Below are 15,127 nucleotides of genomic sequence, written 5' to 3'. Positions count from 1 at the left end.
CACCACCACCACTAGTTATTTGGTCAGAATAGTGGTTTCCACCACTGTGCCACACAATTTTCTTTCTAGTCACTTGTCTCCTGCACTGAATATGGTAATGAAATTTCCCCAACAAAAATAACACCAAATGATATTTCAGAAAGCTTCTGATTCAGTTAAATTAACAACAGCTGTACATTGTAGCTCTCTGAGGGGTATGTCCTTGGGGCAGAAGTGATGCTGATCAAGATATAAGCAGATCTTAAGGGTCTTAACAGGCAGCATCCTGGCACAGAAATCACTGTTGCACATTGCAGGTACATTGAAGTCTTTCCACCTATTGTGTTCAAGAAGAAACAGCCCTCCAGAGATTCTTAGACAGACTCAGGCAGTAGGCCCAGGTAAACCTCATGAGGTTCAACAAATCCAAGTGCAAGATCTTGCACCTGGGTTGTGGCAACCACACTATCAATACAACCTGGAGGACAAAAAAATTAAGCACAACCCTGCCAAAAGGGACATGGGGGTACTGGTGGATGGGAAGCTGGGCATGAGCCAGCAATGTGCCCCTGTGGCCCAGAACGCCAACCATATCCTGAGCTGCATCAAAAGAAATGTGGGCAGCAGGGGAGGGAGGTGATCCTACCCCTCTACTCTGTGCTGGTGAGACCTCATCTGGAGTACTGTGTCACTATGTGGAGTGCTCTGTACAGGAGAGACATGGATATGTTGGTGAGGGTTCAGAGGAGGGCAACAAAAATGCTCCTAGGGATGGAACACCTCTCCTGCGAGGACAGGCTGAGAGAGCTGGGGCTGCAGAAGGCTCCAGAGACACATGAGAGCGGCCTTTCAAAACCTAAAGGGGGGCTGTAAGAAAGAAGACAGACTCTTTAGCAGCATCTGTTGTGACAGAACAAGGGGAAATGATTTAAAACTAAAATAAGGGAGGCTTAGATTGGATACAAGGAAAAGGTCTGTCACAGTGAGGGTGGTGAGGCACTGGCACAGGTTGCTCAGGGAGGTGGTGGCTGCTCCGTCCCTGAAGACCCTTGAGGTCAGGCTGGATGAGGCTATGAGCAACCTGGTGGAGCTGCAGGTGTCCCTGTTCATTGCAGGGTAGTTGGACTAGATGACCTTTAAGGGTCCTTTCCAACTTAAATGATTCTATGAAATAACCGATAACCAATCTATGTATACATGTATGGCCATTTCCTCTGGAAATCTCACGGTATCACCAACCTCGGATCCTGGTGCAAATCTACCGAAGCCCATTAATGGGCTCTGATTAACCCGCCTTTCCCAGTCTGAATTCCCAGGCTAACGGCGCGGCTGACTGTCTAACAGCACCACCTGGTGACACCTGCCGCGACACCAGAGCTCGGTGATCCAGAAGTCAGAGTTTCTCTGGAATATAAACGTTACTCTGCAAGCTTTCGCTCGGTGCTGGGAGGCAGCAGCGGGGGAGCCCCACGCGGCAGCGCCCCGCGGCATCCCCGTTCCCCCCGCCCCCACCTTCCCCGTGGCACGCACCGCTGCCGCGGGACGAGCGGAACGCGCAGCGCGGGGCCGCGTTGCTCGGGGAAGGCAATGCGGGGAGACACCGGCGGCCGGGGCCGGGCGGGCCGCCATGGCGGTGGACATCACCCTGCTCTTCAAAGCCAGCGTGAAGACGGTGAAGACCCGCAACAAGGCGCTGGGGGTGGCGGCCGGCGACAGCGCCCGGGATGAGCTGCTCAAGCGCAGCGCTGCCCGCTCCAGGAGCGACTTCACCGGGCGGGCACGGGAGGTGGTGAGTGCGGGCAGCGGGAGGCCGGCGGCGGGCTGCTCTCCCCGGGGAGCCGGGGCGGGCGGGAGAGCGGCTCCTCCGGTGCCGCGGTCTGCTGTCCCCAGGCGGATGTGGGCTGGGAGCCGGCGCTGATGTTCCCGAATCCCCCTCCCTCCGAGCCCCCCTTCCTCCGGGCTGGGGCTTTGGGGCTGCCCTGGCCGCGTCCGCCCCGGCCGGGCTGGGGCTCGGTGCCTCCTGCGGGCTGCCACGTAGGTCGGCTCCGGAACAAGTGGGCGAGTCTTTGTAGCGCTGCGTCGTCACTTATTGCTCGTTTGTTTCTTGTGACAAGTGCCGGGTCCCTACAAACAGCGAGAAAACAGATAACCGGGGTATTATACGACTTGGAAAGATGAGCACTGAGAAGCTAAGGAATTGAGGAGCTGGATGCTGACCAGCCTTAATAATATTAAGTGATATTGCAAACGTCGGAGATTCTTTGCCTCCATGCTCAGCAAAAGGTGTGTGGGGGAAGTGGTGGCAGGGCGCTGTTTGAGTGACGCTCTGAATCAGGCACTGGAGCACACCTTGGAGTTGTTAAGGCCGGGCTGGGGCTTTGGGCAGCATGATCTAGTGGGTGGCAGCCCTGCCCACGGCAGGGGGATTGCAGCTGGATGATCTTTAAGGTCCTTTCCAACCCAAGCAATTCTGTGATTCAGAAAAGCCCAGAGAAACAGCGTGCTCAGCCTGCAGTGAGGACACACACTTCCAGAACACACATGCAAGTGTAGGGCTGAGCAGAGGGTGACAGGGAACCTTTGGCTTGATACCTCCTTGCTCAGGAGTCATTTAAGATGGCTTCACAGACGAATTCTGTCTATCTGTCTGTCAGTTGCATTATTCAAGCATTTGCTTGTCACGTGTAGTGAGATGCCTAAAGCTCTAGTGTGTGGTTTTGGCACCCCTCCCTTTGTTCACCAGTTACATGCCATCTAGAGCCAAGAGCTGCCTGTTGAATGATTCCCCTCAGGAAGGCAATGATACAGCCATGGACTTTCCATTGCTTTACATTTATAGAATGATGTTAGAATTTACTGTATGTGTATTAGTGCTTTTTGGTCAACAGAAACAGAAGCAATTCTTTTTTTGTCCTTGGAATTCGGCATAACTGTTTTAAATTCAGTATGTATGTTTTAATCACCCTTTTACATACTTAAATGATAGCTTGGTTTTGGTATCCAATTTGATACCAATTTATAACCAGTACAGATATTGCATAGGCCTGGTTTGTGATACTTGTTCTGAGTTTTACCGTAGCCTTAAGCTGACTGGTTTGTGTATTTTTAAATGATTGTCGGTTTTGGAAGGCACTTTAACTTCTTTCTGTCTTGGGAAATATTACTATTTAAGCTTTCTTGCCTTTTTATGGCAAGTACAAGCTGTTAGGAAGATCATCTGTCACATATACTTAGTTATTTGAAAATATGGAAGGGATGAGAACATTTAATCACTACTGACTGTTCAGTATGTGTTAGAGAAATACAATTAGGGGCTACAGCTTATTAACAGAAAAAAAATTGGTGGCAAGGCAGAATTTCATAATGGACTTGATTCCAACCATAGATTATTGCTTTTTTTTTTTCATTTTGCTAGGGAGATTATCTGCTTTTTTAATGTTCTTGCAGAAGGCTAAAAAAATAAGTGCTACAATGTATATTCAAAAGTGATACAAGAAGCATCTGAAAACATGTTCTTGAGAATGGAAAACTTGGGAGGTTACTTGTTTCTAAGCGTTTTAAATGCAGTTTCAGAATGATCAAATGTCTGTGATTGAAGTTGTTGAATGCATAAGAATCCCAGATTCATGGGGCTGCATCTGTTCTTCATATAATTTCTTTGTATGTATTCCATAGAATGATCTGTGTGTGTGTATATATATATATATATATATATATATACATACATATATATTTAGTTGGTATAATAGGCCCATATTCACATCAAGAATATGTTTGGTTGCTCTGTTTCATTCTCTATAGTGAGAAGGAAAAATCCCTGTGTTCACATTAGTGGTTTCAGAACATCTGAGTTTTTAAAAGATCAAGAAATATTCAAAATACTAAAAACAGAGGAAGAGAATATGGTGCCTACTAGCCTGAGAACAGCTAATGCACAGACAGCCTCAGCTATAGCACTATTTAATTTGCCTTTACATGTGAAGAAGGAGACACTCAAGTGAAAATTAGGTCTACTTTGTTCCCTTGCCAGGGAAACCAGGATGTCAGTATTAGCACTCAAACTTTTTTCAGTTATACAACCATCTTTAATAACCTAACAATACTGTATTTATCCAGACCACCTGCCAACTTCCAGTTAATTACTACATGAAGCATTCCTTTTTTTTTTTCCTTGTTGAAAATGTTAGTTTTAAAATAAAATAACCTGCTTACTGTATTAACTTTTTTTATGGGATAGGGTGTGCATTTGCCAGGTCTAGAATAGAGAAGTAATCTCCAAAACCTCTGTATTTGAGATCTAATATTAGAAGTGTGTGGCAGAACACAACTGGTGAGTCAGTCTGCATGGCCATGAGTAAATTGCTCCACATGTAGCTGAGTGGCTGACTCTAATAGCACTAGGAGGGAAATAGCCAAAACTGGTTAAGACTGAACTCTTTAATTTCTTCTGTTTTATACTCGGGCAGACTTTAAAACTCCAATCTGCTTTACTCATGTTAGTTTATATGATCATTCTGGCTCTAACCACTACGTAAGAATAACTCCCATGAGAGAATATCTGGATGCCAGGGAAATAGCTATTGCTTACGGTACAGCCAATTACAGTCTTTATTAGAAATTAATGACTGTGCCAAATTTTGGACAGCAAGTGATATTTCAGTTCACTTTTTAGCTCTTAATGAGAGGTAAATTCTAATAAATTGGACCCATAGCTGAGGTCATTGAAACTCATGCTGACGTCTCCTTTGTACTGTGTTGAACACTCACTTCTCCCCTCTTGAGTTCACTGGGGGCTGCATGTTGTAGTCATCTGCACGCACCTGGGACTCCCTCTCCTATTTTCTAGGCAGAAAACATTATTCTAAATTATACTTTTTCAAATGGGAAGGTACAGCATACTGCATGATATTATTTCAGATTTATCTCTTCCTCTCTGCAAATTGTTTTTTACCTCTCGTTTCCGCCATCCTTGTTAGAAAGCAACTCAGGCTAAGAGATGGAAGGCAAAGTTGGTAAATTAAGAGGGTAGAAACTTAAAAAGCGGGTTAAAGGAACAGCAGGGGAAGGATTTTAAAAAGATTTTTGGAGAGGAATGAAATGCTAGCCTTGTTTAATGCAGTGGGATTAAAAGCCAAATCACTAATGTTCCCCATGTGATGCTTCTGGTTTTAGTAAAACTTCCATCAGTAACAGTGGCGAGGATATAGGTTGGCCCTAGAGGAGGAGCTGTGAACTCTTGTGTTTTGGGAAGATCTGAAATGTCTGTACAAATGTCTGTTGTCCCCCCTTCCCTTTGTTTGTTTGCTTTTCAGCACATTCTTAACTCCATGGGAATTATTTCTGAGCATAGGCTGAGCAGCTGGATTGAAAGCTGGCTTGGGAAACAGCTTCCTTAGCTGCCCACTGAGGTTGTTTTGGTTAGCTGAGCATCACGAGGTGCTGCAGAGTCCTTCAGGGCTGCAGCGCAGGTTTGAGGGCAGAGGGTTCCCTCTCCTTGTCCTTCCCCACCTCCTTCCAGAGCCCACTTGGCTGTGGGAAGTTCTTTCCTGGCTTACAGTTGTTGGAGGAATTATTCAATGTAGGTGGTTACTAGGATCTCTTTGCAGTCTATGGTCTTCCATAGTTGACGTCTTGGAGTTGATGCCTGCTGTAAGCTGTTGTCACCTTGCAGAAAAATAAGGACAGACCTAAGGGAAGGTGTTGTACATGTGTTATTGGAAGAAACCTGAGGTTTAATACATATGGCTTCCTTCATTTCTCAAATACAGGTTACATTTGTGTGACAGCTGAAGAAGGAAAATGGTGGACTGGGGCAGAGTGGCAGGTGCTCTAGTTGGGAAGGGCCAAAGTGATGCTATGGGATGATGACAGAGTGAGCAGGCTGAGCAGGAGGAAAGCAGGCCAGTACAGGTGGGAGAAGGGACAGTCAGCTTTGAGAGGACAGCAACAGGGATGCAAAGGAACGAAATAAAAACAGGAACTGGGATAGGGGATGTTGGAATGTAACTAAATTGAGTTAGAAAAAGCAAGAAGGGAAAAGGAGGAAGAAATGGGAAGAATGAAACTTGTAGCTGTGCATCAACTTGCTCTCTCTCTGAGTTATTTATTAAGCTCCTGAAGAAAGAGCATTTCACTGTTCATTATTCAGTTGACTTTGCTAGAAATTATCTCTTTATTTATATGTATTTTAACCTAGAATCTTGCTTGTGACAGAAAAGAACTTACATTTGAGCAAATAGGGAGTACCAGAGTGATTTGCTAGTGATGTAATGTCAGCAGTGAGGCTAAAATAAAGTTTGTTTCTCTGGAATTAAGTAACTTTCAGGTTTTGATTCTGTTCTGTTTTAAAACTGGACAGATTTAGGGGATGGTAGACCAGGGAAGAACTTAGAATCATAGGGTTGTTTGAGTTGGAAGGGGCTTTAAAGGTCATGTAGTCCAGCTCCCCTGCTGGGAGAACGACAGGGACACCTACAGCTTGATCAGGTTGCTTAGAGCCTGGTCCAAACTTATATGTGACTTTTCACAACATCCTGCACTTGTTTTCTCTCTGCATGCTCTATGTGTGTAAAGTTGCATAGAGAGGGATACTTCTTTTACACTTGTCAGTTGAAGGGCACTAATTCTGTTAACTTATTAAAAAAAACCCTAGAAGTGAATTAAGCAGCTTTCCCCATAATGACACTTAGCAAACAGAATTTCTGATAGTAATTGCTTTGAGCTCTCAGATGTTTTGAAGCAGTAATAAATGAAGGGGATGACTTATGATACCATGCTTTGCACTGGTGAAATCAACAAAAATAAGTTTAAACTCTTACTCTGTAAGAGTAAGTGGGTATTTCAAAGCTTAGAATTTGCAGCTTCAAGCAAATTAATAACTAATCATGGTCTTCCACCAGGTGTACAGAGACTTTTGTGTTCTTTGGTACTGGATAATGAGATTATTTACCTCTGTAATGTTGAGCTAATTCACTGTGATTTTTTTTTTTATAACGAAGGAATCAAGTTTTTGTGTTCCACCATAGTCAAATTGTCATAATTGTCAGTAAAATATTTTGAAATTACATGCTCTGTCTTTGAAATGTCAGACTGCTATGCTTGGAAGTACTTATCAAGCTGACAAACAATAAACTCTGGTACGACAGCTTCAGTGAAAGCAATTAAAGGGTGAAAACTGGAGATACGAACTGTTGGCAGCAGTTTTGGGGAAAATGTTCTTTAACGTAAAAAATATTTCAATTTAGTGTAACTGTTGAGGATTTTCAATTATGAATACTTACTGAAAATGTAAACTTCCTGGCTTCAGAGTGGCATGGCAAAGCTTTTTGTCTGCCAGAACTGCCCATTTTTAGTAACTGAGCGCCAGCCTTGAGGCGTGTGCTTGTCATCATCCTTTCATTGACTCAAGCCCCTTTTCACTGAGAACAGCAAGAGCAATAGAAAAGTGGATGTACTGCATCTGCTGAAATGTAAAAATATTCCGTTTTTGTAGGTATTGCCCAGCGTTTGAGACAAGTAAACAAAACCTACATGCAGTTAAATGCATTCAGGTTGAATATTAGGAAGAATCTCTTCTCAGAAGAGTGGTGAGGCATCGGCACAGGCTGCCTAGGGAGGTGGTGGGCTCACTGTGCCTGGAGGTGTTCAAAGAAAGGGTAGATGTAGTACTTAGCTACATGGTTTAGTGGGCAGTATTGGTGGATGGTTGGAATAGATGATCTTAGAAGTCTTTTCCAACCTTAACAGCTCTATGGTTCTGTGAATGTAATTCAAATCCATCTCCATATTTTTTTGTTGTGGACTTAATATTCATTTAGAATCAGTAAGATGAATTTCTGTAGCACAAGCTGGAACTGTTTCCCACTTCTCCGTGTCTCAACCAGAAAGCGAGAAACAGGTTTCAGGTGAATGTGAGCAGAGGTTCAGTGAGGACAACCAGGGGACTCCTCAGTGTTCTGGTCTGAGATAGAAAACAGAGGAGCAACTTGTTTTGGGGCTTGTTAAAAATGAAATCTCACTACATTTACTGGATTTCTAATGCAGAATAATATTCTAAGTAGACTTTTTTTAATATGGTCATTCAAATATTTTTTTAATAGAAAAGCCTTGGTTGGGGGAAAAAAATGAAGACCTCAAATGTCTAGCACAGATGGAGTGTGGTGACATTTTAATTTGGAAAACTAGAAATAACCTTGCTGAACATTTGAGGGATTTCTGGAACGAAATGCATACTGGAGGCCTGGTGTGATGAAGAGGAGCTTTGAAGCAAGCGCTGTCTGTGTGTGATAGCCCAAAGAGCTGCACGGATCCTGGAGCCCACAAATAGTGACCGGAGAATAGGAAAGTGGGTTCTGGCAGCAGGAAGAAGAGAGACTGTCAGTAATTCAGGACAAGCATGTTCAGGATGGTTGTCTTCTGAGTAGTTCTAAAAGTGTTACTTCATCTGCTGTTTTTTCAGATTGATGTGAGTGAAATATAGACACAATTGCTTTGGATTTTTTCCTTGCCTGTTTTCAGGTGGTTTGGATGTTCTTACAAAGTAAAGCAATTTTGAATTCCTGGGCTTTTTGGTATTTCTCTTTCTGAAAAGAAAGCTGTAATAAGAGTTTTTGGCTGAGATAATTGTTTCTACCCCCCCACCCCCCCACCCCATATCTCCTCTAATCTTACTTCAGCTTTTTTTTCCCCCTTTTTCAGGAAAGTGCATAACACACAAGCAAATCCCCCCCCAAAAAAAACAAACAAACAAACAAAAAACCCACCACATTGGCTAGCCTTAGAACATTTTTATACATAAGACATCCTATACATGATATCTGTCTTCATAACTAGTTCACTCGTATTAAAAATAAATCATGATAGCAAACAGATGTGTGAAAGACAAACATATAATGGTGATGAAAACCATTTAATGATTAGTAGAGAAACAAATATTTATTGAAAATAAAACCATGACTAAAGGCTCTAATACTGACTTTAGGAAACATTGCCATGTAGCAGTATTTGCAATACTGTGTGTCCCATACAGTAGATATTGTTTAAAATTGCTTGGGAACTGGAGCTTGCAATTGTGAGCTTGGAATGTCCTGCAGATAATTAAGTTGTGGTCAGGCTTTAGAAAAATAGAAAGTTCTCGAACTATGATTTTACAAACATGCTACAATAACATTTCTTTATATTTAACAGTTTCTTATAGAAAGCTGATATTCTCATGAGGCATTCACTAAAGGTAAAACATCAAGAAAGAAAAAATATTAAATTAAAACTTCACTTAGGATGTTGACAGTTGGCTTGTAATATTAAACAGATGTGCGTGTTCTTGGGATATTCCTCATTTAGAACTTTGTTTCATACCATTTTCAAGTGACAGCTACAAATTTTTTATTAATTTAAAATTCCCTATTCTTCAGTTGTCTTTAATATGTATAATATTCTTTAGGTGAGTTCACTGGACTGTGATAGATACTGTAGTTTCTGCTGTGTTATCCAAGGAGAAAGCTCCTTTGTCTAGGCTTAGATTGAAGGACAGTTCATTTGACTCTGTTTTTAAAAGAAAAAAATAAATTAAACATGTGGAAAGATCCTTTGGGCAGACATTACCCTTGCGTGTGTGAGCAGGGCACTTGCTGTTTCTGCTCATGGATGTATTAGGACATAATTTGGTCTGTTTGGTTCATAGTAAATACTACCCTCAAGATGATAGCAAAGTAAATAAATTTAATCTTTTAAAAGATAAAAGTTTAATGAAACGTGGATGGAATAATCAATTAAAAAGAGTATAGCACTCTCACAATGGCAGTATATTGTGTCTAGTTCTCTTGTCAACCTTTTTTAATAGTGTTTTATTTTTCTTTTTTTTTAATAGAAAAGAGCTACAAAAACGATCTTAATTTTGAAAAATCTGTGTTGTGGTGGGAAGTTTCCTCCCCCTGTTTTGTTAGGGGGCATAGTAACATGAAAAGTCTGATTGTCTACAGATTTTACAGAAAGACAAAACTGAGATACAGTGCTGGAGAAAGGGTGTTCTTGTGATATGATTCAGCTGCCCTTTGGTTTAGTTAATTCTGTACCATGTCGACTCAGGTGCAAGTACTGTACAGTACAAATGGTATTCAACAAGTAATGCAGAAGTTAATACAGAAGGGTGGCTCAGAAATTCATTTTTACATGTGGGATATTGCTTATTTCCAAAGCAAAGAATTGGATACTGGGTTTTCCAAATCTCAGACTACTTCTCCTCTGGTGACCTATGACTCTGATTCAGCCTGGAAATGTCTGAATGCTCTGTCTTAATTTTTTTAATAATAAACAAAATTACAGGAAACAATGTGTATAAGTTTTTCTGAACTAACATAGCCATATTTCATTAAGCACCCTGGGAAGTCAAGATATCTACCAGAGGTGTTGCTTACTGCAAAACAAATGACCTGTTACTCATCATGATGTTGTTGACCTGTTACTCATCATGATCTGACTACTTCCTCACAAATTTCAGAGGGTATATGAATGTACAAGGATGGTTACATGTGGTTTTGTTTGTTTTCATTAAAAAAATGAAGAATGCATTAACTCAAGTTAGATATTAATTAATGAAATAATACTGCAGTCTGCATATCAACTCATGAGCTGGGTATCTCCTTTGTTCTGTACATTTACCAATCTCTTTAATACACGATTATAAGTCAAAAAGTGAGTGAGACTAGTTATTGTAAGAATTAATTGTTAGTTCCAATTCAAGATTCTTAGTTCATTATTGCATCTCTTGTAGTGTAGATGGGAAATACTTACAAGAACTCAGATGTATATCATATTCAAAAATACAAAATGCAGTAGAGACACTTATACACAATAAGGAAAAATACATCTGATAGGGAATCATAATGTGAAGGAAAGGAAAAATGGAAGAAATCAAGGAGCAAATAAGTTTGTCTAAAGTTGGACCAAGTTCTATATATTTTTTTTTCTGTGGCATATAGAAAGCACAGTGCTGTGATCTGGCTGTGTCTTCACCATCTTACCATACAGTGCATCACAGTTTATTGTCCCTGTCCTGAAATTTATGATAGTTTTAGGAGTTGGTTGTGGGTTCGCTCAACGCACTTGAAATACATGGTATAATTTTATTTTGTAGGGAAAACTAAAGCATGTAATTTTTTCCAGAAGGAAGCTTTTTTTTTTTTCTTTTTTGCTTAGAATAAATGACAAGAAGCCCTTCCTATAGAGCTCTTAAAATAAGAGTCTATTGAATTAAGCACCACATAAATTCTATTTCAAATACCATTCAATTTTTAAGAAATTCATTCAGATGCATCCACGGGAGGAAGAGACAATTGAAATACTACGTTAATTTCATCTTTTGAGTTAAAGCTGATTTGCACACTTGTCTTTGATGCTAACAAGAATCAGAAGCTTACTTCAAAGATTGTTTCTTGATTTGCTTCTAAGTTTGCTTCTAAGTGATTGTTACTGATGTTTCTATAAAAGCTGTTAGTTCCTAAAAAGCTGCTGCCAAAGCAAATGTGCCGAGAGTTCTCCTTCCATTATGGAGCATCTTTCTACTGGGGTTCTCCTGGTGGCTGGGTCTGGAATGAGGATTTGTCCTTTATGGGGATGGCTTTGAAAGAAAATGAATAAAATGTTCATTGTGGAATTGCCATGAACTTGTTTGCCATGCTCCTACTATCTTTCATTATCACACCTGTTGACAGAGGGAGGCTGCCTTCGCAAATATGTTATGTAAGTGATGGCACTGTGGATAATACCAAGTGTCTGAAAGAACAACACTATGGGTATCTGATCCTGCGAACTTATCTGTTTGACCAAGGGTGTTCCCAGTGTGATAGTGTTACTAATTTAAAAACAAATTTATGTTGTAACAAATAATACTTTCTTACTAGAATTTTATAAGCAAGAAGATGGTTGTAAAGTAAATAAATTGAAACTCCACATTTTGAATAATGAACTTGTTTGCTTATTTTTTTCCTCTGTCTTTTGAAACTCTGAACTGAATGACTATATTGCCTTCTAATTGCATGTTGCATGTTCTGCTTTAAATTGCTGCTATGGTAGCTCACAGAGCCCCTAACTGGGAGCAGAGCTAGGTATCCTTTGCAGAGCTTTTGAACTTTTAACTGAGCAAGACTTCTAAAGGCATAGAGCTAGATGTGGGATGAAAACCTCCTTGCACTGAAATACGTTTCAGAGTTGCGGTCAACTTAATAGAAGGAAGCACTTTGCAAAAAACCTTTAGAGTTTAATGCTTATAAGATAGATAGTACTGAAAGAGAAGTCTTCTGAAGTGCTTTTAGACCCCTTCAGTCAGGTACACGCTTTGATTGTTTTTTGTTTGTAACAAGTGTGAACTGAATTCTTTGGGGCTATTCATGCCTTATTGAATTGGTCTGTAAGAGAGTGTTCTCAGAAACTTGTGAGAAATGGGAAGGACTTGTGAAGAAGGACATTTCTAATTTGTGTTACTTATTCCTGCTTCATAGATGTTCTTTACTCTAAAAAAAAAAAGAAATAAGTATATGAATATTTATGCATAACAATTAGTAGGTACAACTTGCAGTTTTTCAGGAAAATTCAGTTCTGGAAATATGTTTGTAGCAATTAACCTACATGCACATTTGTAATTCTAGAAAATGGACGGCTTATTACATTCAAAGACTGGATCTGATAGACCCAAATTGCTTAAAACATCAGTTATTGAAGATGTCCCCCTGGGACTTTGAGAAACCATTTAGCAGATGAAAGTACATTTTGAAAAGTTTGACCTTACAGGCAATCAGAAAATGAATCAAAACAGTTCTTTCCTCCCCTGAAATGTACAGAGCCCATCTGTATCTAATCCAGTAATTACAGACTGAGTTCAATTACCTTTTCAAACTTGGAGCAGACTGGAGACTAGGCAGTGAGCAAACATAGGGTTTTGTCTAGACCTCAATTGACCACAGTCTAAAACTTGAATTTATATCTCATTTTATTTCTAGCTTCACTTGAATAGTTTTTAAAGGATTTATTTTGCTGTCTAGTCGCTAGATCACAATTATTTATTTATTTAACTTCTTGACCTAGTGTTTATGGCTACATTTTTATCCCAGTGAATTTTATAAAATTAGTCCTAAGAGTTTACTGGATAGATCATTTAAAATGTAATGAAAACTGGGCTAACCATCTCCTGAGTCTTTAATGTTGCTACAATGAGATTATGAAAGAATCTGAACAACTTTGCAGAATTTATACTCTGTACTCATGAAATTATATTTAATATCGAGATTAAAGACATAAATGCAACTTCATTGGTTTTTTTTTTTTTTTTCTTTAAGAAAATTGAATCCCAATCCTACCTGGCTGTGATCATGACTGCAATTGACACTGATTAGAAATAACGATGCAAATACGCTTTGGACTGTTTTATTAATTTGTTTCTGTTAGGGCACAGCCTCTCAGTTCAGCTAGTGTTAAAGAATACATACACAGTTGTACCAGTGCATGCATGTTATCCTCTTGATTGCCAAGTCAGAGGTCAGGCATCTCCATGTTACCTTGCAATCCGTGCAGCCCACCCTGTAGCATACTTGTCATTGAGAGTGCTCTGCTGAGCTTGCTGACTTGTGTGCACACGTTGCCAAAGTGATGTTGTGATTCCTGATGTGATTGTGTTACACATACTGCCTTTACTTGAAGAGTGCTCTCTGTGATAAAGATGTGTGTAGTTTGCAGAGGAAGTTGTTGAGCTGTGCAGAGATCAACCACAGCCAAACTTTCTGCTACCACCATTTGTGCTTTGTCTCTGGTTGCTGTTCAGAGGCAACAGGAGCAACAGTAAGGACAATAAATGCAGTGTCTTTCACTTCCAGTTGGGCTGTGCTTTTGCTGGGATGGCACTTCTTGGCAAGCGAAGGCCAATTGATACATTTCGTTTAACTTAATGATTCTTAATAGTAATCAGTATGATTCTTAATAGTAATCAATATGCTGTAGCAGCTGCTGTAATTTACTAGGGATGCTGTTTGCAATTACTGCCTTACTGGGTTGCGTGTGGCCTTGCAATGTTCACATCAGCCAGTCTCTACCTTACGACATGAACATTCTTGTATCTGTGCAAGCAGTGAGTTTTGCTGAGTCTCTGTCTTGATTACCTTCTATGAAGTGAGAGGGCTCGAAGCAGTATTTGCTATGAGAGTGTGGGTTAGAATGGTGCATATTCGTGTGTCATATTACACAGCTACTCAGCTTGCCCCAGTCACTTCTGAGGTGACAAACAAAAGTGGTTTTGGAAGAGCGGGCATCAGTGTGGGCCCTAAATGTGCCCAGTTTTAATGTGTTCATATCAGTACTGCTAAGGGGTACTGATAGATAAAGAGAGATTTATCAAAAACCTCTGAGGTGCTGGTAAGAAGAAAGTGTTAGTGAGTTGTGTTGCATGCAGCTGGGAGAATTCAAAGCTTTTCCTACAAGGTGTAAGTATGTGCAGGGGTGGAGTCTGGGGCAGTGAGGGCCTGTCATTTACTCTTCTGTGCAGGACAGGAGGAAGTTACTTTGCCAGGAAAAGTCCCATACGTTCTTTGTTTGAGAGACAGCGAGAGCTTTGAAGGGAGCTCTTGTTAAAAAATTGGCAGTGTGTCATTTGCATCACCTTTGTTTTCTTGAATATAAAAGTTAAAGCTGCTCTGAGTAATGTTTCAGTTTCTGGCTGTGAGTTAAAAGCCAGCTGCCAGTTTTGCTCAAATAAAGGTCTGTAGGGGGATGTACAGACACAAGTGCTTGGAGAAAACCAGTAATGCTACAGCTTATGGTCTGGTCAGATTGATAGGTGTGTTCAAGACCCAGTCATATGTTTTAGCAGAGAACAGCATAATTTTATGTGTTGGTAACAAAAAAAAAACTCTTTAAAATAAAACTGTCACCCATGCATGTTAAGTCATTCACCTCCTCCTTTAAAGGATCCTCTGGCAAGGAGTAAGGCCATTCTGGAAACTTGCTTCTTTGTCACAGGCAGTGAGAAGGACTCCAAAATTTGAAACTAGTTTTTGAACTATAGGTAATTCTGTATTTTTAATACATTTTTAAACATCCTAGTGGTTTGCTGGTTTTCAGATAGCCAGCCTGCACTGTGAGTAACCCCATGTAAAGGGGTCCTTAT

General features: G+C 40.6%; 1 protein-coding gene across 2 annotated transcripts in view; it reads left to right on the top strand.

Annotated features, from left to right (window-relative positions):
* Nucleotides 1-1,583: 1,583 nt before the first annotated feature.
* The window catches only part of STX18 (syntaxin 18), a 51,837-nt gene continuing 38,293 nt past the window's right edge, over nucleotides 1,584-15,127 (top strand). For both annotated transcript variants that reach the window (XM_065735782.1, XM_065735780.1), the window contains exon 1: nucleotides 1,584-1,768. In XM_065735782.1, the coding sequence (XP_065591854.1) occupies nucleotides 1,607-1,768 (162 nt within the window). In that variant the 5' untranslated portion in view covers nucleotides 1,584-1,606. The remainder of the gene's footprint in view (nucleotides 1,769-15,127) is intronic.

This window comes from Cyrtonyx montezumae, unplaced genomic scaffold (assembly GCF_038088225.1).
Source record: "Cyrtonyx montezumae isolate F1298 unplaced genomic scaffold, pur_monq_1.0 scaffold_2, whole genome shotgun sequence".
Taxonomy (NCBI): Eukaryota; Metazoa; Chordata; class Aves; order Galliformes; family Odontophoridae; genus Cyrtonyx; species Cyrtonyx montezumae.
The sequence above is the reverse complement of the archived record's forward strand: the minus strand, read 5'-3'. Positions and strand labels throughout refer to the sequence as shown.